Consider the following 22951-nt stretch of genomic DNA (forward strand, 5'->3'; position numbering starts at 1 on the left):
CCACTTTTACACTTTAGGTATCAAAAATAGATTTTAGCATCTATATGTCAACTGTTTGTATTTGGGTTTTTTTCTCTCTCTCGTTTTTCTTAAAGAATGAATGAACGTTGTTCCCTTTTTTTCCTCATGACGTTTATTTGTTTATTTCTTTTCCATGACGTTTTCAGTAACCAAGTATTTCGCAGTGATATGTCGCAACTCCTCACAGTTTCGGGATTGATTTTGCCGAAAGGAAACTGAAACTGCTGAATCTTTATTAGAGAGGAGCAGAGTGTGGAGAAAGCAGCAGATCTCACAGAGGAGCATCGAGATACGCAGGAGCGCAGGTAGGCTGCTCTGCACTTTGGTGTTACTTTGAACTTTTTGAAATGCTTCATGATAAAATAACACGACAGTCTCACTGACCCACTCACTCTCGTGCCTGCATGAATGAAAGCCTTGTTTGTAGAAGAATCAGATTATATTAAATCATTACTCCTTTGTATAATACTATAAGTATTATATATATGTTTTATATGTATTTTATTTTGTGTAGATGCTGTGACGTCATCTTGCATGTGAAATAAAATCTAAAAAGTTGTTAGTTAACTCGTAGTTTGTAGAGTGCAGCACACAACGTTATACAGTTGGGGGTTTTGATATAGGCGACATGGTGGGGGCGGGATTATGGGCATCGGCAAAAATAGTTGCTGGCACCAATGCTGCCAACGCATTTTTGTGCTTGCATGGGTACCAGTCAGTTTTCTATTGCCCATTTGTGGCGAGTAAGGGCGCCCTCCGTTTGCGAGGTGCGCCTGTTGCTTGCTGCACAGGAAGGAGAGGGGCGGGGCGGCGAGGTATTCTCTGGCTCGGTGTAGCGGTATAATAACCAGCTCACGAAACAAAAACAAACCAACGGACACAAAAACACCAGACTTATAATTTGCACCGATGTGTTTTCTAAATTCTATCACACAGATATACTCGAAAATTGAGCGCGAGGGCCCTCGGTGCGCCTACTTGCTGCTGCTGCTGTGCTGAAGTCTCACACACAACCTGTCGAGGGGGGGGGGTGCTTCCAAATAAAGCTCATTTCATTCATAATGTTGTCACTCCAAGCCCATTATGTATTGATTATTTTTTCCTGGGTTGCGCGAAATCCCAGAAAAAAACCCTATATAAGCCGAATCCGTGCACATGCATACAAACTTATACAACAAAACTTCTGTTAATTACACAGATCTTTTCAGGATAAGGAAGCTGTCATGGCTATAAAATTAAACCGCAGGTTGCACGGTGTGTGCTAAGCTTTTTTTCCACTAGGCTGCTTTTCTTTCCATGACAGGAATAAACAAATCCAACCTGAAATGCAAATACTACTCTTGGAGAGTCATTTTAACTCCTTCTAGTAGCTACAGATTAAATGTCAGGGCGTGAGTGTTTGCCTATAATTATGTGTTATATGTGTGGTCAAAGTTTGAAAGGGAGATGAGTTTTAAAATGAATGTTTAATGCTTATTAAAAATAATAAAACACTAATTACATTTATGTGGCTGTAGCTCAGGTGGCAGAGCAGGTCAGCCACTAATCAGAAGGTCGGTAGTTCAATCCCAGGCTGCCTTCTGGCTGCATGCCAAATATCCTTGGGCAAGATACTAACCCCATGTTTGCCTACTGGTGGTGGTCAGAGGGCCCGGTGGCGCCAGTGTCCGGCAGCCTCGCCTCTGTCAGTGCGCCCCAGGGCAGCTGTGGCTACAATGTAGCTTGCCATCACCAGTGTGTGAATGGGTGAATAACTGAATGTAGTGTGAAGGGCTTTGGGGTCCTTAGGGACTAGAAAAGCGCTATACCATTTACGCTTTACCATTTATGTGTTATGTATAGGATCGATATTTCACCACATTTATGCTTTATTTAGGCAGATGGCCACCCTTCCCCAGCCTGGCTCTGTGGGAGGTTTCTTCCTGTTAAAAGGGAGTTTTTCCTTCCCACTGTCGCCAAAGTGCTTGCTCGTAGGGGTCATATGATTGATTTCTGTATGTATTATTGTACCTCATAATGTAGACCTTACAATATAAAGTGTCTGGAGGCTACTGTTGTTGTGATATATAAATAAAAATTGAATTAAATTATTCAATATTATGTATAAGTACATACATGTTGTAGCTTGATAATGTTTTTTAAAATCTCAGTGGAATGGTGACAGTTTTAATGTATATCTTTACTGACATGAACTCTCCACACTAAGACACAAAACTGTAATATCAGTGGGTTTTTTTGTTGCACATTCAGTGCCACTAGAGGGCGCCTAATCACTGTGCAACACAAGCGAGTCCGAGGTGTAATTTTTGACAGTTTCACTTTTTTAAAAAAAAGTATTTTTATATATAAGGGGTAATATATTTGTCTTAGTATTTTATATGTCTGTCTTGTAAAGTGGAACAGAGAAATGATGGGTAACTGAGGGGCAAAAACAATATGGTCATCATTTCTTTCTGATATAAGGACATCAGGACATCATGCAGTAATGCCTTGAAAGGTTACTTTTAACCTGAAAAGCACCACTTTTAATAGTAAAAAAAACTCTTCTAAAAGTAGAGTATACACCATAGCAGAAACTATGAACACACAACAAGCCTTTAACAAGACAAGCTGGAACCACACAGGAAACACACCTTGAGGGAGAAAATGACAAAGAACAAAGGAGGACTCAGACATTGTTTACATACTAGGAAATCAGGGAGATGCAAAACACCAGGGAACACAGCTGAATGGAATCAGACTAACGGGCTGGGAAGTGGGAAGCAAAACTGAATAAAAAACACTCTTGATACGTGGACTATCAAAACTAATCATGAGGCAACAAACACTGAGAACAGGACTAAGATGTGAACCATAAAAAAGCCAGAATGTCAACAATACAGAACTGTAATACAGATAAATAAATTAAAAACCTGCAAAACACCCCAAAACTCAAAACTCTAGGATCATGAGAAAAGAAAAAACTGTGACTTTTAATTTCATTAGCAGAAGACAAACAATAATAACCAAATTGTTTGGAAAGAATAGCATTAAAATCAATTATTGAAGCAAACTAGTGATAAACTACCCTCACTGATAATTCACACATTACTCATATTATTCCTAAAATCTAAAACCACATTTTCTAAACAGTGCATGTATTTTTAATAATTGAACTCTTACTGGTTTCCCTGTTGTTTACACCCTTTTCTGTCTACTTCAGATACTCAACTCATCCAAAATGAGTCTTCAGGTTTGCCACTGTGGCTGGTCCAAAACGACAAGTTACCAGGGCCTCAGAGTTCACCAGGGAAAGATGGGATGTACACCAAAGGGAATGAGGATCCCTGAACATGAACAATTCAGTTACCTTCCTACAGTGACTATCCTGAGTCCTCAGATCAAATTAACAGACCCATTTATGGATATTTTCAAGAATTCTGTGAAGTCTGGTGAGTGCGCTGATTGTACTGCTACCCTATAGTTACACTTTGTGCAGCTGCAGAGGATAAATTTGTCACTTTGACAGTTCGTTACAGTGTATTCTCACATTGTTAAGGAATGATTTACTAAAAAATAAACAAAGAATATGCAGGAAGAGTTAAAATAATCGTTCCTTAATGTGTCACACAAACACAACAGATTCAAACTCAAGCTACTACAGCTGGCCCAGAATCACAGTTGATCAGGACCTCGGAGATCTCCAGGGAGGGATGAGATCTACACAAAATCAACTGGAAGAGAACAAAGTTCAACTCTGGAGAAATCATCAAGAAGAATCTCATCAAAAGTGCAGCAGACCAACTTTCAGTCCTTCAGTCAAGGAGGAGGTATGGCTTTTTCACCAAAATATGAGAAATTACACTAGATTAGCATCGAACTGTATAATCACATCTGTTCTCTCCAGCAGAATATGTTTCTGCCATCAAGCTTCATCCCCCAAATCGATTCTCCAGCCAGACAAGCCTCTGCAGTAGAGATAATTAAATCATGTATGCATTTTAATTTAGTTAGTTCATAATGACAACACTCCAAAAAAGCAAGGTGGCTTAATTTAACCATTAATCCTCTTTTGTTACAGTGGTTGAAACTCAGCAACAGTCTGTGCCAACAGGTTCAAACATGGGCGAAGATCAGGGGCTTGATTTAGGCTCTGGTGCACAGGTACACAGATTTTCTTTTCAAACATATCAAAGAAGTGTTAGGACAACTTGTCAAGTGACACCCACTGAATCTCCACTTCTACTTTCCTTTTACAGTCTGTGTTCATGTCTGTGTCACAGACCTTCAGCAACCACAGTGATCACACAGACAACACAACCACAAAGATGGAGACAGACACATCATGTACGCATTACAATCTTCACAGCTGATGATAGTTCAAGCCAGCTTTGCTTGGTAATAACTCTCTTGTTCCTCTGCAGTCTTTGAGACTCCTCAGCGCTCTCATCAAAGCACCGTGAGCTCAGACAAAGCCCGTCGAGCTCTGGACTTCTCTACTGGTGGACAGCAGGTACTGCAGATTTCTTAAGTACAGTTATTCAGATGCATGTAAAATATGGTTTTAGTATAAATGTGAAACAATTTTGCTAAGAGTTAAACTGTATAAAGATTAATTTCATTACTTACTGCTTTCATATTTTAGGTGGTACAACTCTTGGAGCTTCCTGGGAAAGCAGCCCAGCACGCAGCAATCTGCCCCGAAGAAAAAGAAAAGGAGATAGACAGGCTGAAAGAGAAGAAGACTAAAAAACTACAAAAGGTAATGCAGTTTTAATAGTTGTTAAAATAGTGGTTCTGAGTAACAATGTAATAATTAGTAGAATTTTCAATCACTAAAACTGAAAAAATTCTAAAAATGCTCCAAAAAGTGCCAACAGCACAAACACTGCTTGGAGGTCCAGTTCAGACACTCATAGTAGTGGAAGTAAAGCCTCACAGAGTGTTACAGGCTACTGCTGCATGTGTTTGCACACCTTTTAGTCAAAGCCACCACACCTCTAGCTTTAAACCTCCCTAGTATCCACATTTAGTTAAACTGCAGAAATATCGCAAAGACACAAAAAACCTGGATGGCCTCTAAATTTCTGCTTCTAAATTCACATAAAACTGAGGTTATTTTACTCGGCCCTGAAAATCTTAGAAATATGATATCTAACCAGATTCTTACTCTGGATGGCATTACCTTGGCCTCCAGTAACACTGTGAGAAACATTGGAGTCATTTTTGACCAGGATGTGTCCTTCTATCATGAGACCTTTGACTCTGAGCCATTTTCCTCTTTCAAGGCAAAACAGGAAAAGATGAAATCTGATTTGCAGCAGAAAATTCACATCAGAGAGCTCAAGATGGCTGAAGTCAGATCATCGGAAATAGACTGCAAGGTAAGGATGTTTATTTATTTTTCATTTGTTTGGTTTCTTGCTTTGATGTTACTTTAACACATCCACTCTCTTTTCAGGGTACTCTGGATGCCGAATGGTTGGAAGTCAATCATTTCTTCTCAGAGGCTATCAGAGTTGTGGAAGATGCTCGAAAGAAAGCCCTCAAGCCTCTGGAGGAGAGGTTAGTACTGTCAGTTTATCAGTGGAGAGCAGCTGAACATTGCCAGTGTGCTGTTATAGAGCTGTACATTTTACTCTCTTAAATACTGTTTAGGAGACAGAAAGTGAAAGGAGATGCTCAGGATATCATCCAGAAGCTGCAAAGAGAAATTGATGTGCTCAAAAAGGCCATTGCTGAAGCACCCAAAAACCCAAACTTGGAGGTGAGCTTTGAGGACCTGAAGTCCATCTTTTGGTCTTTTTAACATCTCAGCATAAAAGTGCATTTCTGCACTTTGGAAATTCTGTTTCGTTAAACTCATTAAATCTAATCTTGTCATATGCTGATGTTTACTGTGTGCACACACAGGTTTCGCCACTAACAGGCCTAAATGAATCTACTGACTGGAAAAATGTTGACACTTCACTCTCCTTTGGCACACTGAGAACTACGACTTCAGCCATGATGAAGCAAATTCACGACAAACTGGAAAAACTCTCATCCATTGGTGCGCCCTTCATTTTGTTATACTTATATTAAAATCTGTATTTTCTGATTTATTGCCACTTACTAAAATGTTTGTTTCCACAGAACTCAGGAGGATTACAAAATTTGCAGGTGTGTATTTCAAAATGAAAACCTTATTTAAATGAAAAAATGTGATTGTTTTGCATTTTGATGTTTAATACAGATACATACTGATGAACAGCAGTAGGTCTTGTAATGGAAAATTAATAAGCTTTAAAAGTTGTGAAATTTTTAAAATAAAAACCAAAGCTTTATAGAAATTTAGCAGGATTCTCTCAAATTCCAAAATAAAAAAAGCCTTCAGCTCTTATTGTTTGCCAGAATTGAACTCGTCTTGTTAAGGTTTAGTTGGATGCAGTCAAAATTAATATGTAGATTTCCAAAATAAAACATAATTTTCTAATGTACTCTTTCAAAGTTATTTAAGAAACAAATGGCAGAGATAAGTTTTAACATTGCCTGTAGCGATTACTTTCACTCATTATCTAGCTGATGGTGATGATTGGTCATCGGGCATAAAGTTTCTCCTCCTCAACTGTAACTGTGTCACTGTGGAAACAAATTGCCCCACAGTAATTTGTCTGCTTATATATTTCTAAAACTGCTCACTTAACTGCAATCACTTCCCCCCCTGAAAAAAGGGTCTATGGAAAAACATGAATAATTATTTTTAAGGATATGAACACGTTTAGCTCGGGCACATTTTATTACTCTCAAATTTTGTCACGTGAACGATATTTGACACCTCTTGGCGAGCAGCAAACTCAACAAAATTAATGCACTGTGATTCAGTACTGTAAGATTTCAGGAGTTATGTGAATAAAATATTGGAAAATTAGCACAGTTATTAGCTAAAAAATATTAATATATTGTTTATTTACCAATGAAAAAATTAAATAGTGAGTTAGCTAACATAAGTAAGTAGTGTTTACTTGTTATGATGACAAGACCTCAAGGGGTCAGCATGGCGAACACAATGCCCTGATGCTCTTTTGTTAGCCTAGCTGCTTGTCGATAGTGTGAAACCTCTCTTTATTGCTTTATCCGGAGGAAGATGTGAAAAAAAGTTCAGGGAACGGTTAGGGTATCATGCATGCTCATATCTCATCTCCTTAAGATTTCATATACAAATATTATTTCTTACTGAGGACAAACCTGTTGTTACTAATGTTTCCATAGCAATACTTACCACCATGTTTGGGTCAGCTTTGGCTGAAATGTTTAATAGAAAAAGTAAATAAAGTAAGGGGAGTCTTCTATTGTAGTTTATCCATAACTCTTGTGATGCTTCCACACTTCTACCCACCACACGGTCCTGTTTTTTTAATCACTTGTGTTCTTTTGACTGCAGTGGACGTGAAGCTGGACCCGGCGACCGCACACCAAAGCCTTGAAATTTCTGATAATGGGAAAAAAGTGAGAGATAGTGGAAAGATGTCGAAAGATCCTGATTCTCCACAGAGGTTTAATATGTTTGGAAGTATCCTGGGGCTAAACAGGCTGTCCTCTGGCAGGGCATACTGGGAGGTGGAGGTCAGCAAAAAGACCGGGTGGGATCTGGGTGTGGCGAGACGTGACGCAAACCGCAAGGGGAAACTCTCAATCAGTCCTGACAATGGTTACTGGGCTACTGTACATTATGAAGACCAGAAATATGCAGCCCTGGCAACACCACCAGTGAGCCTTTCGGTTAAAGAGAAACCTCGGAAAGTCGGGGTGTTTGTAGATTATGAGGAAGGTCTCGTGTCCTTTTACGATGTGACGTCTCAGTCTCACATCTACTCATTTACTGAGTGTTCGTTCGGTGGTGAGATCCTCCCGTACTTCAGTCCACATCTGAAACAAAATGAGAAAAACAGCAATCCTTTGATTATCACTGCCGTGCAAAAACAGTAGTAATCACATGTACTGGATCTGGTGCAGTGAATGCATCACTGGTAAGCAATATATGTGTCCAGGTGTGCAGTAACAGTTTAATGTTTTTTCTGATGAGTTTTCTTAGATTTTCCAAGATTGTCCAAGTTTCAACATTTTTAATTTTTCAACATTTTTCATTATAACATGCACGAAGATCACCTGACTCAGGTTTTTATGTACCATATTTTCTATTCAGTGTGCAGTAACAGTTTGCTCACCTGCCCATTGGGCATTTGATCGGTCAAATTTCAACATTTTTCTTATAACATGCATTAATGAAGATCCTCTGACTGAGGCATCAATTTTAGAGTTTTATTTTTTATGTACTATATTTTCTAACTTTTAACATTTGAAAAGTAAAAAATAAGTCATACATACAGCATTGGAAATGTATAAATTTTACAGAAACAATATGAACAATGAAATAACAGAAAATTATTAACCCGGGAAAAACAGAACACTGGAAACTAGGAGGTCTGGGCGTGTTGAAACACTTTAGACACTATTCCTGTTTCTTTAAGAAAAACGTTAGGACATATTACAATCAAATTATGTTACGTACTGATCACCAGCTAGAGGTGGTGCATTTTTCAAAATCAGCTATTAGCCAATTATTTGGAGCATTAAAATCATGCACCTAGATGAACTTCAGGAAGTCATTTCAAATTAATCCCTTGGATGCAACAGGGCACTTGACTTTCTTGTACATGGACTGGTGTATGTATGAATTGGAATCAGAATACTTTATTAATCCTTAAGAAAATAATATAAGTGTATATATGTGCTTTTCTACTCACTTTTACTACAAGCCTTGGGGGATTGGGGGGTTATTCAGGACTCAGGATCTATGACACACGGGGAGCCAGGGATCAAACCACCAACCTTACCATTAGCAAATGGCTTGCTCTGGCAACTAAGCCACAGGGGCCCTGTTGTTGAAAGTTGACTTTAAAATGTTATGTTAACTTTGTGCGAATAAGCTTACATCATATGTCTTGACTGTTGTCCTAAGAGTTGCAAGACTGGAATACTTGAAATCCCTGTGCCTGTGACATTTGGACTCTGCTGATTCTTTTCTGCTGTGTACAGCTGTGGTCCACTCCACCGCTGTATAAACACATACAGCACCCCCTTCCCACAGCTCTAACTATAAATGCTGTTTGTTATAATAGTTGACCAAAGAATGGATTACGAGTTCTGCTTGTTTGTTGTGTTTTTGCTGATTGTCCATCACTTATTGTATCAACAAACTGTTTTCTTACTTACTCTTTGTAGCTCTGTTTTACAGATCCTTTTTGTAACTATTTCCTTCTGTTCAACCATTTGTTTCATTTTGTATTTTTTCTACTCAGACTTCTTATATTGTGGTCTTCAGGAGTCGCTGTATGCCATTTAAAAGATGTATGTAATATAATTTATGACATTAAATGGACAGAAATTAAAGAGACTATCATTTAGGAACTTTTTTTTTTTTGCATTTTTTGTCATGGTGTTACCACAAATATATTTGATAAGTAGATATCTTTAAAATCAATAACTAGATTTAAAAAATAGAAAATATAAATAGAACGTAAAATATCAACTATTATCATTAATAATAATAATAATAATAATAATAATAATAATGAAATGACATCAAGACTGTCATTTCTTATTTGTCCACTAGATGCCACTAGTGAATTTGATGCACACATTCTTCATTGTTGTTTTGTGCTATGTAGAAGAGAGTTCTGGATAATGGATGGAAATATTTCATGTCCTCTTTGAAATACTCTCATGATGGTCAGTTTCAGTCAATCAATCAGTTTATTTATAAGCACATTTAACAACAACACAGGTCTCCCAAAGTGCTGTAAAAGTAAAACTAACACACAGAGAAAAAACAAAACAAGGCTCATTAACAATTAAAAGCTACGGAATAAAGATGTGTTTCTGGACGAGGTTTACAAATGCTGAGTTTTGGAGAGGTAATAATTTGAAGAAGCAGACTATTCCAGTTTAGGAAACTTTTCAGCTGACCTAAGAATTCTATTTGGAGTATTTTTAGTTTAAAAATCAAAGTGGTAGGAGGGTCCATTTAGAGACTTAAAAACAAGCAATGAACTCTTAAAATCAATTCTATAACATACTGGAAGCCAATGTGAATGAGAAACATTGGGGAAATATGGTTGTGTTTAAGAGTGCCTGTAAACTGTCGGGCTGCAGCATTCTGAACAAGATGGGAGAGCAGAGTCTGGCTGATACCAAAATAAAGACTATTACAGTAGTCAACTTGGATAAAATAAATGCATAAATCACTTTCTTGAAGTCAACAGATGACCAAATGTTCTTAATTTTTGCAAGGAGCCTGAGCCAAATAAATAACAGGATTTATTTGTTTCTCTCAAATAAAAAAATTGCCATCAAAGAACACTCCCAGATTTTTTGCAACTGGACTTCTGGACAGAGGGTCCCACTCCAGCCAAAGTGCACAGAGAAACAGGCTCAAAGTGTTAAAAAACAGCTGAGAAATCTGCTGGAACAGAAAGATCATAAGCTTCGGCCCCTGGTCAGCTCATCACTGGATCCACTTCAGTTTGCCTACCAACCTGGCATTGAAGAGGATTATGCTTCCTGCAGAAGTTCTCTGATGACTCTGCAATAGTCTGCCTCATCACTGACATCGACGACAGGGAGTACAGAGAACTGACCCAAGGCCAAGCTGGTGGTAGAAAAGTAGTAGTAACAGAAAAATCATGACACAATATGGTGGAGCAATAGAGAAAGCAAGCATACACAGCAACGGAGTTCAACTCAGCAAAAACAGTCCACAATTCACCTCTTTCCTTTTGATGAACAATGATAATGGGCTAACAGTTAACAGTAACACATACTGCCACGTTTATAGCATTCTGTGGATGGCAGTTACCTTAAACAGGGGAAGCAGTGAGGAGAAATGAATGAATAATACTGACACACAGCTCTCGCTCTCATTCGTCTGTATTGAGTGAAGGAAGAGACGCGCGAAGCATTACCTTGAGGCACTACCAATGGATCGACGCCCAGGCAAAACTCTCACCACTCATCACTCTTTACATTTCCATTGCATAGTCCATACAGCAACACAGTCAAAACAACAAACAAAACAATAATAAAAGCATGCCACAAAATATAAGGTCATTATTTCACTGAGAATAGTATTTGCTTACAATTTGCACATAACCAAAAGCAGAAGTAAAATTAGATACTCAGTCTAGTGTGCCTCCATTCACAATTTTATTAAAATTAAATGTTGGAAGCTGAAATTTTATCCAGGTAATCCAAGAATCCTGTATCATTTCACCAAGTACAAGATGATTATCTCAATCAAAGCAAACCTGAAAACTTGAAGCAGAGCAGAAATTCCATTCAGTTTTCTTTATTCGGGTCTATGAGTCAATCTGCTGGCTCAACTAATTTTGTGATTTGTTTGACAGAGTGGCAATCACTCAGCAGTGATCGTTACATACACCTGCTTTAGATCTTATCGGACTCATTTCTATGGGGCTAATAACCTAAATTGAATAAACTGATAACACCAGTAACTGTATATAAAAAAATAATGTACCCAGAAAGACAGTTTTAGGTGTGGTTTGGATTAAAAATTAGTAGACTGGATTGGATAAATGCCTTCATTTGTTGGTTGCAGTCTCCTGCTGTGATGTCTGAGTAGCTGCAGCTGAAGCAGTGATATCCTGTACTTTCTAGAGCAGATCAAGTTCTAACTGTGCCTCACACCCAGTTTAACATAATGGATGAAGTTATTAAGCAACACAGATAAGGACGATATGTTTATACGTTCTTGCTTGGTGGACAGTTAGTAGTGCAGTGCGTTCTTCCCCTTTTTTCCTGTTTACTCATAAAGTAAATGACACCTTTTATAACTGGAATATACAAATCCCTCTCATCAGTGGATCATTCATTCAGGGGAAATAGTCCCAGTCTTGTATTTGGATATTCAAATCCTAACCTTGACAAAAAAGAGCTCTCTTTACTGTATATCAATATCTACTTGAGAGCTGTCTTCGTGAACACACCGTATAGAGAAGAAATTATAACATGTAAGTTTAAAACCTGTAATATATTTTATGTATGTGGTGCAGAGGTGATGTGTAGAGAATATCTGAAATATCTTGTCAGGTGTGATACTAAAAAAAAACAAAACTAAAAAATATGTTACCTCAACTCTTACTGAAAAGATGAACTAGCATTAAATAAAAAAGAGCTTTCAAGATTAGTAATATCATTAATTTTATCAGTTTGTTCATGAGCTGCTGAATTATTTAAAAAACAGTTTCTGTTCTGGTTCATAATAGTTCACACTATTTTTCTTTAAGTATGTTGGTCTTTTTCACATGTACTTCATATGTCCTACTATCTTGTATTGATCCATCTTTTCTTTCATCTGACATAAAGTGAAAAAAAAGAAGTTTTGTTCAAGTCTTTGTTTCCTTGAGTAATAAAACATCACTTTAATCTGTCAGATCAAAGATGCAGTGGAGTCTGTATCTGCTTATTCTGATGGGTAAGTGGATTGTTTACCAAATATACTCTTTTTAATTTAAATAAAATGAATATAGAATATTTATGAATATAAATGAACTACTTGACATGTTTTTTTTCCCCATTTTATTCTGTTAAGAAAACAATATCAATAATCCTATATAATACCTCTGTAGGCACTTTGTTATATACCATATCTGTAAGTGTGTCTTTGTATTTGTATTTATTTGACTGTTATTCTCAGCTCTGTACAAGATTGCCCATGTACCTGGACCTATTGTATGAATGCAACTGGCAAATAAAAGACTTTAGCTTAGATTCACTCAGTCTTCTCACATCTGCCCATTCACTACAGTCAGAGTCTCATTTAAGTAACGATGTTAACCTGTAATATTTAATTTCTTCAGTCAGACTATGTTTATCATATTTCTGTATTTCAGGTCAGTGTTGCCTCTTTACATGCCGCCTGTATGAGTACCACTTTATTAAAGAAAACAAGAGCTGGTCTGAAGCACAGAGATACTGCAGAGAGAAATATACAGACCTGGCCAAAGTGTTTGACATGACAGACATGAGCAGACTCCGTAACTCCGCACAGAATCAAGGAGAAGCCTGGATTGGACTGAACAACAACACAGGTGGAAACAGGACGTGGCGTTGGTCTCTGCCAGGAGTGGAATACATTCATAATGACAGCAGCTGGAATCTGAATGGAAGACAAGAAACTGAACCTGGGCCTGGAAACTGTGGGAGGAAAAGAGACAAGCTGGTAGATGTTTCATGTCACCATCCTATGTGGTTCATCTGCTACAATGGTGAGGAGATATGAATAATATTAAATAATATTATAATATCATGATATAAAAATATAATGCAATCACATAATTGTGAAGTGAGAAGATAGAGACAGACAGAATTTCAGGTGAGAAATTATTGAGGGATGTCTTTGTGTGTTTTTCTGTTTGTTTTACAGAAAAGAAGAAAGACAATAAAACATTGTATTTGATTGAGGAGAAGAAGAACTGGACACAGGCTCAGAACTACTGCAGATATAATTACACTGACTTGGCCAGTGGACTCGATCAGGTAGATGGAGAAGAAATGAAGGCTCTGTTCATTGGCCGTAACATGAGTGTGTGGATGGGTCTGTTCAGAGACAGCTGGAGGTGGTCAGATGGGAGTAATTCCTCTTTCAGATACTGGGATATGCAGTTATTCAATGATGAACAAAGCAACAAGACATGTGCTATGACTCTGTTAAACAGATCAGGAAAATGGAGCTCTGATGAATGTGACAAAGAAAAACCCTTCTTCTGTTATGATGGTGAGTTTTTATCAACATGTGTCTGACTGGTTTCTCTAAAAGGAGGATCACTGGAATCACTGACAAGATCCAACTGAACATGTTGTGTATTTTTCCTCCACCTACATCTGCATGTTTGCTGAATTAATCTCATAAACATGAACACACTTAGTTGACAGTCAGATGACTTTAAATATCTGTGGGATAACTTTCAGCTACTTTTATGTTCAACCAACGTTTTAAAGTCTCTGTTGTCTGTAAATATGGAGAGAAGTTGTTTTGGATTCCTAAAAGTTTAAAAACACAAATATTTCAGGATGTTGTCGACCTGTCTGCACAAAGTTCATTATTGTTATTATACTGGTTTCTACTGAGGGCAGAGTAACACACACGCTTTTTCTAGGTTTTTTTATTTTTTATTTTTTTATTATTGGAACAAAATAAACAGCGCAGAGAGTTTCTCATGTTTACAGCTCACTAGATTCAACGGAATGTGTTGTTTTTTTTCTTTATGGCAGATAAACTGATCCTGATCAAAGAAAACAAAACCTGGAAGGAGGCCTTGGATTACTGCAGAGAGTCTCACAGGGGACTGGTCTCCATCACTAACCCTTACCAACAGAGATGGGCAGAGGTGAGAGCCAAGAATGCCTCGAGTCCTTTTGTCTGGCTCGGCCTGCGCTACTCCTGCACTCTGGATCTGTGGTTCTGGGTCAATGACAAGCTGGTCTGCTATGAGAAGTGGAGCAGAGAGGGAAAGACTGAGGATTGTGGCAGGGCTGTGGGCATGATGAGAGGAGGACAGTATGAGTGGGTCAGTCAGAGAGACAATAAGAAATACAATTTTTTATGTTTTAAATAAGACTTCAGAACTATTTTAGAATTTAGACACGAGGCAAAGTAAGATTTATCTCATCTCCATTTATTACAGATTTCATTCTGGAGTGAATTGGGATTTTGTAGTTCTCTGCTGTGAGTCACTGGGGTGTTTTGGTGATGGTAAAATTTCAACTAAGAGTGAAAAACAAATCTATAGCTGTCAACGACACAATATTGGTAAAATTTGATATTCGCTAAGGTAATTATGGTTTCCTCATGTTCTGCTTGACATTCCGTTTCAGTGATATCATAATTGCTTTCTTCATTATTGCTGCATTACTTCATTATTACACTTTTGTTGATAGATAAAAAAGTCTGTTTTAGTTTTTATGTTTGTTGTTTATTTTTTTTTTCATCTTTGTAATCTTTTTGTCTTTACGAACTTATAAACTGGCCTTTGTGATAATATTTCCAGTCTTTAATGGTTAATAAATATTAAAAGTTAATATGACAAACCAGAGTATTTATATTGTAAACTTTCACAAAACCACTTAACTACTTTTTTTCATAATGATGTATTATTTAAAGTGACATGCTGTAAACCGATGACCTGTGTCTGTCACAGTCGACACTCCTTACAGTAGTTCTTGGTGCATACAGGAAATCCTTTAAAATTCTCACCCATTCGACCCTAATGAGACAAAATGTCACTTTCTCAAAAACTGCTTCATGCACCTGAGAACTCTTGGCATCAAGGGCGTAGATTTGGTTTTGGCATTGGTGGGGACGGATGATTCAACCACCGAACCCTGCCCTGTTTCCTTTTTTTTCTTGATAAAAAGAGGAGAAATATACTTGCCTACATATGCTATTCTACATGCTTTTAAACCATTTAAAATTACAATTCATAGTTTTATATGTGAATTATATAATGTTAAGTTACTATTAAACAAATGACTGACTAAGTATTTTATACTTTAGTTTACTTCAACCATATTCCATATAAATCAGGTATCATACAAACATAAAAATGGCTTCAAATACAGTCATGACAATAAAAGAATATGACTTTAAGGACTTAACAACATTACTTCAGTTATATTACACCAACATCTCTTATACGTTAGCACTAAGGGAACACTGAATGACCTGGTGGTTTTTGTCCATAAAACTACTCATCTAAGATTACCACAAAGTAACAGATCTCTTAGCAAAATTATGCAACATTTTAGGCACTATTGCCCCGATCAAATCAGTTGGCTGGGATGTTTTACTCTAAACATGAACTACTGTTACAGCAACAGACATTGGCTACTGGTGTCCCACACAACAACTCAATGTCCAGTATGTGAAGGAGCCACACACATGCCTTCTCCTCTCATTAACTGAGGTAAACTGCTGGCATATTTGTTTTACATCTATACTGTCCAGTCTCTCCTGGTGGTCATGGTAACACGTTATTCATGGTTACATACAATTTTAGACTGATGTGGGCCAAAGCCTAAAACGATGTGCCGGGGGTTTGCTGTTCTAGATATTTGAAGTTTGCACAGCTACATTCTCGCCTGAAAAATTTGTAAAAGTTTATTTTGCAACCCAGAAAGGGTAATAAGAGGGGCACTGAAATTCAGGATTGTCCCAGAAAAAACGGGAGGGTTGGCATGTATTGCCTTGCATAGCCTGTAACGTTATTATGATGGACAGGTTTTATGAGTGAACTTGACTTTAAGGGACTTACAGGTTTCTTTGAAAAATACTTTCTTATATCCAGGTTCTTTTTGCTGCCATCCTCCTCTCCTCCTTGCAGGTCCTGGCAGCGCAGGCTTGCCGCTGCTAAAACTAAACAGAGCTCCCTGAAAGGCACAGCCAATCACATTGGCCATATTTGTCACATGACGTAGGACTCCAGTAGAGAAGTAATTTAACTCTTTCTGCACCGCTGGGTGAATGAGACGCTGACAGATCGCTTTTTTTATTTATTTCTATGGGTTTTGTTTTTCTTTACTCGAAGGGATCAAATTATTGGTGGGGACATTCAATAATCGATGGATATTTGTGGGGACATGTCCCTTCCGTCCATACCAAATCTACGCCCTTGCTTGGCATTACCCCTGTGTTTACTTCATCCAAGCGGTCATTCTCCAACTTGGATTTAAAAATGTGTTTACACTCCAGGATTAAGCAGAAGAGACCCACTCACCTGTCCCTGATAAAATTTGAAGAATGTCCTTTGTAAATGCCATGAGTAAATTTGAAGCCAAAACCTCTGAGTGCCATGTCACATGTCAACCATTATCATCATGCATAGATGAAGGTGACATTTTAGCAGTAAATTAATTTCACATTAACACCTTTGACACAAAAGGGCACTTGACCATTTTGTACTTATAACGTGCTGTTCTACTTGCTTTGAGCGCTCAAAACACTTTCTTACTACAAGCCTCATTCATTCATTGACACAAGTGCTTTTTTTTCCAGTGTCTAAGCTCTTTAACCCTGACATTCACCCTCCAGGGGGAGCACATGAGTCAACTCAGGTGTCAGCATCTTGCCCAAAGATACGTTGACACACAGGTTTGAGGAGCCAGGGATCAATCTACTGACCTTCTAATTAATTGACCCGCTCTACCTCCTAATAATTGTGAGAATTACAAAAATGTTTTAGAAACACAGTTTTGTGTAAATAAGGTTATACTGTACTGTCTGCCCTTTCTTAGGAGAGCTCATAGCTGCAAGACTGACATGCTTTTGAAGTCACAAGAGACACACACATACTTGAGCAACTGTTCCTTAAAGGCCCTTCTCTAAGCTCTGACTATAAATACTATTCATTATATTTATATGTAAAAAGATGAATGAGTTCTTCTCTTGTTCTTAAATGTTTTCATTTAAAGTCCACAACAGTTGTGATCATTATATATTATGTATTTAAATCAATAAAAGTGTCATTTACAGAACCTTTTTTTTCAACTTTATATTTTTTGTCAAGATGTTGGTTCAAATAATACAATAAAACATGTTTGACCTTGTAGTTTTTCCAGACTGTTATTCCTCAATCGTCCACTAGATGTAACCAGTGAGTTTGACTTTCTGCTTTCTGCTTGTTTCTAAAGCCTAAAAATGTCAGATTTTTTTCCAGGTTTATATAAAAATAAGACAGATTGTTACATTGTGTCAGTGTTATGAAGAGGCAAAGCTTTGTAAAGTATGAGAAGAATCTGCTCCGGGTACTAGATTTAAAAAAGAGCTCTAAAAATTGTACAAAATGATCAAAACATCAAAAGATAAGCAAAGGATACTTTACTGTGTGATTTCAATAACATGTTAGACATTTTTACTCAATTCATTTTATAGCTACCACAATGACTCTGTCACACGTTACTCGTGAAAAGAATTTAGTTGCTGTAAAAAAAGTTATTTCTATATATAAAACATGAGTTTAGAAAGGAGTGCAATGAGTGAATTTGCTATTTGATGTGACTTGTATACATTTGAGTGAGCGTGTGTTATTTCATGATCATGTTAAAAACAATTCAATACTTCACATTAAATTTGTTGTAACTCACTGTGAATGCCGTACAAAGCAAAACACTTCAACCATATTTTGCTTATTGATTGCCAATCATGTGGAATATGATGGATTCATAATAAAGGTGTTCAATGACAGTCTAGTGAAATATTTTAGCTCTGTGGCCGGTGCTCTTTGTGTTCTTTTTCTGTTTTTCTATACTTCAGTTTATTTGTTGTCCACCCACTGTGGGTGTAAAATGGAAAGTTTCACACTAACACCAGACACAAGTGTGAACTTCTTCATTTACAGAAACAGAAGGGTGTGCTCTCAGTTTGTGTCAAAAAACATTTACACATTACTTATTTGCCTTGAAATGATCATTAACATATACTTTATAGAAAGTGGAAATTTGAGATGATTGGTTGTTATAGTTCACACCAGAGAAGATGCTGGTTTAAAAGAGGGAAACGTTTCATAGACTCAAACCTCAGTTGTTTTTCTCCTCCATACTAAAACAGCTACACTGACAACATAGGAAGTTCATGTGATCAGGTAAGACCTCTTCACACACACACGCCACGCACAGTTTCTGCCTTTAACAATACATATAAAGACAATCTTTTATAATTTATCAAGTAGCAGTAACAGTCTTTTGAAAACCTTTAATTTTCCGACATTTTAGTAAAACCACTACAATGATAATGATGACCCTGATGTGAAAAAGTAGATATTAGACTTACAGTGCACTTACAGTGGATTTGTTTTAATTTATTTCCACCAGTTTTGTTACATAAATCTCACAATAAGCAATAAAGAACTACTTTATACCTGAGATGGTTAAGTTTACAGTTTAAGTGTTTTAACTGGCAGGATGATCTGCTGAAGAATGATGGGAAGCACTGGAGCTTTTACAGTAGCACCAGTAGGATTTCCAATAATTTGTGAGTGACTTCACACATGTGCACTGAAAGACTGGCGGAAGACATAAAGCCCAACACTCATGCACACTTAGATAAAGACAGTCTGCCCCAGGGCAGCTGTGGCCACAACTGTAGCTTGCCTCCACCAGTGTATGAATATGAGAGTGAATGAATAGTGGTATTGTAAAGTGCTTTGAGGGCCCCGAAAAGCGCTATATAAATGCAATCCATTATTATTATTATTATTATTATTATTATTATTATTATTATTATTATTATTATATAGAATGAAAAGAGGAAGGGAAGCAGCAAGTTTTATGCCAAATATAACCACCTTTAAATATATGTATGGAAATGGTTATTGCTGAACCTTTAGTGCTCTATAATTAGTAGTTACATGACACGTTAGCATCTTTGTCTATAATTTGATTAATAGTCAAATAATGGCTTGATTAAAAAAACAACAAGAAAACGTCAAAGTTGATTAATACAGACCTTTGTAGTGTTAGACATGTATTACATTGTTTCTGAATGTGTGAATAAATGTACTCACAATGTTTTTTTCATACACACTAGATAAAATGAACGCTGTCCTTCTGACTATCTTGTGCACTCTCGCACTCCTGCATGGATGGAATGCAATGGTTTACAATCCAAGCCGAAACTCCAACCCACGGAACAAGTACAACAATCGCCCATGTCAGAGGACCTGGAACAATAATGGATTCAACAGATTTGTTCAGAAGCACATCCTTCAGCAAAACTTCAACAGAAAATCAAAGGAGGCATGGCAAATGTGAGTTAAAGGCTTATAGATAGGTGGATCGATAGAATGCTGCCTTTTCCTTAACAGTGCAACTGGCAAAACACAATGGGATCCAGTACACAAGTACGCTTTCAACAAACCATATGCTTACATTCTTCTTGGCATAGATTCAACAAGGTGCTGGAAACATTCCTCTGAGATTTTGATCCATGTAGACATGACAGCATCAGAGTAGAAGCAGATTTATAATGCAAATCTCCCGTTTCACCAAAATCCCAAAGGTAATATTGGATTGAGATGTGGTGATTATGGAGGACATTTAAGCCCACTGAACTCAGTGTTAGTTCAAAAATCTAGTTTGAGCAGTCTGACTAGTCTCCTCTGAGCTCTGACATAAATAAGGCATTTCTGCGCAATGACCCGACACTCACTGGTTATTTTCTCTTTTTCAGACCATTCTCTGTAAACCATAGAGATGGTTGTATGAGAAAACACCTGTAGCACTGTTTTTTTTCTAAAAACCTGAACCAGTTATTCTGGCAACCACAACATTACCACATTTTGAGTCACTTAAATCACCTTTCTTCACCATTTTGATGCTTGTTTTGCACTTAAGGGCATCATCTTGACCATATTACATATTTAAATTCACTTAGTTGCTGCTATGTGACTGACTGATTATATTTGTTTTGAACAGGTGTACTCAACAAAATAGCCAGTAAGAGCTGTTTAGCATTTACTAAAAATAACTATAATATTATTAATATTATTTATATTAATGTAAGTGTTATGGGGGTTTTTTTGTTTGTTTTTTTTAAAGAAAAAAGGTTAATGTCCTGACATTAACATAGGACACTGATATGACTCTTCAGGTACTTGGAGAATGAAAGACTCTGCAAAAGACCTCTGCAGTCCTTCATCAAGAAGAAGGATGAGAAACGTGTGGTGAAGATCTGTAATGGCTCCGGCAGGCGTGTTCGTGATAACTTATGCATCAGTACCTCAACCTTTAAGATACATGATGTTGAAGTGAACACCAGCAGCTGTAGCGTTACAAGAATTACGAAAAGCACAACAAAAGTGATAGTGGCTTGTGACAAAGTTGGAAACCAGTGTCGTCCTGTTCACTTTGAAAAATATGTGTTCCAGAAGCCAACAGATGAACGCTGTCATGGTTAGCTAATTTTTATTTTTTTTGCTTGGATAAACAATCTCCTTGTATGTTTTTGCTCTTTGCTACATTAAATATTATTATTTGTTATATGTCCTTTGCTTATCTCATTAAATCCTGGTCCTATAGCATTCAGTGAGAAAATCAAAAATGTGACTATATTCCACATATAAAAGGAACAGTTAAATTTCTTATGAATGCACTTTCAGCTACAGTTTATTTGCAGCTATCCAAAGAGAGAAACGCATGAAAATTCATCATGATACCATCTTAAATAAGACAATGTATTTTATAAGCATGGTTTTCATTTTAAGCTTCGTTGTGATCCTCTCTGTGTTTATTTGTCAGTCTTTTCCATACGGTCCCGCAAATATTTTAAACCTATTTACTTTTTATATTTTATATGCTAACATTAAAACTAAATCTCTTTGAAGTTAACATAGTTTTTGGTTTCTATTTTATGGCACCTAAACAACTCGCTCTGTTATGTCATTTTGTTATGAACAAAATAAACAGTCTGAGTGAGTTGTGGGTTTTTGTTGACATATTTTGAGTTTTGTGGTTACTATTGAGAAATTGAGAAGAAGTAAAATTCAGGGTGGTATCAGCGATACTGATCCTATACCGATACTTTGTACAAAAACTTAATGTGTTATTGTATTTTAGCTTCATCAAATTATAGTTTCATACTGATTACAGGATGTCAGGCTACTTATTCTTATTGTTTAATTATGAAGAATTAAATAGAAATAAAAAACCTGAAGCTGTGCGTTAATTGACGCTATTTGAACACATATATCTTGTCATTTAACATGTTTATACTTTCCTGGACATTTCAACAAAAACATTCAACATTCACACTTTCCCTCATTCACAGTAGTGCTGTGCCACACTCAGAATTTGGGTATGAATCCAATACCAAGTAAATACAGGTATAGTGAAAGATGAATTCTCAATTTGCAAATTCTGAACACATTTCAATCACCACTATATCACTGTGATTGTAACTTTCCACAATAATTACTTAACACAACAAAACACACCTTTGAGCTTTTCATGTGTTTTGAAATTGGGTTTTTGGAGACCATAGTGCATGTTTGAGGTTTATTTTTTCCAATGAAATAGTTAACACAGTTCAGCAGGCTACATACTGAACTTGAATGATAAAAGCAAGTATCGACCCAGTTGTGCTAGTATTGATCCAATACCAATACTAGTGTTGGTATCAATACTATTGATTTTTGGATCGATCTGCTCACCTCAGTTACCAGCCTGTTTTTGAATTTATTGGATTGTAGTTGCTTTCTCTCAGGATTTCTGCACTTTTGCAACGTTGGCTTCAAACGTAAATAAGAGGTCAAGTTTATATTTACATGTTCTAGTCAGGCAAGAGTGCTGTTACAGGTGGTGGATAGGAGAATATATCAAAACACCACCTGTGCATGGGAGCACAGGCTTGTAAAAGACCTTATAGAAAATAGTTTTATATGCACAAAAATGTATGAATCATAGACACATATCACACATATATTCGGGTATTGTACTTGCAGTCTTAACCATAGTCGCTGATCATTTATTTTATTTTATTGTCAATTTTCTCAATCCCTGTGTCTAGACAGTAACTACCTTTAGTTTTCAGAAAATTGATTGATGAAAAATGAAATATTGCCTTAAAGTTCCACTAAGCTATTGTTACTCCCCTCACCTTTCTAATATTCTATCTGTAAAACTCAAAGCATGAAACTGTTCTTGAAGAGGAATTATTAAAGAATCAAATCTTATAACGAGCTGTCATGTACACACAATACTTACTGTTTACTAGTATTACCGCTTCTTCCGCCATATCTCGTGGGAAGAAAAGATGATGTTGTTGTTGTTGTTGTTGTTGCTTTTTGTTTCCTGTAAAGACAAGCATTGAATGCTGAGTGAGTTTGCCTGGTTTCCTGTGTGA

The 22951-nt window shown here is 36.9% G+C and overlaps 2 protein-coding genes and 2 long non-coding RNA genes across 5 annotated transcripts in view; 3 read left to right on the forward strand and 1 right to left on the reverse strand.

Moving 5' to 3' along the window:
- LOC309703992 overlaps window positions 1-22951 on the reverse strand; it is a 444269-nt gene that overhangs the window by 323878 nt on the left and 97440 nt on the right. The window lies entirely within an intron of this gene.
- Window positions 216-9450, forward strand: LOC309703967 (E3 ubiquitin-protein ligase TRIM62-like). Of its 2 annotated transcripts, none has more exons than XM_082528908.1 (14): window positions 216-326; window positions 3224-3452; window positions 3643-3830; window positions 3908-3992; window positions 4082-4164; window positions 4260-4347; window positions 4425-4513; window positions 4646-4762; window positions 5289-5384; window positions 5462-5565; window positions 5659-5767; window positions 5914-6052; window positions 6136-6162; window positions 7424-9450. In XM_082528908.1, the coding sequence occupies exons 2-14, from the start codon at window positions 3242-3244 to the stop codon at window positions 7966-7968; spliced, it is 1881 nt and encodes a 626-aa protein (XP_082385034.1). In that variant the 5' UTR covers window positions 216-326; window positions 3224-3241; the 3' UTR covers window positions 7969-9450. The 2 variants fall into 2 exon arrangements, with proteins under 2 accessions (XP_082385034.1, XP_082385035.1); XM_082528909.1 differs by having other exon boundaries at window positions 3911-3992.
- On the forward strand, window positions 12438-14878 carry LOC309703980 (C-type mannose receptor 2-like). Its single transcript, XM_082528929.1, has 4 exons — window positions 12438-12532; window positions 12951-13325; window positions 13484-13834; window positions 14332-14878. The coding sequence occupies exons 1-4, from the start codon at window positions 12499-12501 to the stop codon at window positions 14673-14675; spliced, it is 1104 nt and encodes a 367-aa protein (XP_082385055.1). The 5' UTR covers window positions 12438-12498; the 3' UTR covers window positions 14676-14878.
- On the forward strand, window positions 18608-21239 carry LOC309704066. Its single transcript, XR_014276140.1, has 3 exons — window positions 18608-18695; window positions 19640-19859; window positions 20702-21239. It is a non-coding gene; the product is annotated as an uncharacterized lncRNA (long non-coding RNA).

This window comes from Aulonocara stuartgranti (genome assembly GCF_965226115.1).
Source record: "Aulonocara stuartgranti genome assembly, chromosome: 3".
NCBI classification, from domain to species: Eukaryota; Metazoa; Chordata; class Actinopteri; order Cichliformes; family Cichlidae; genus Aulonocara; species Aulonocara stuartgranti.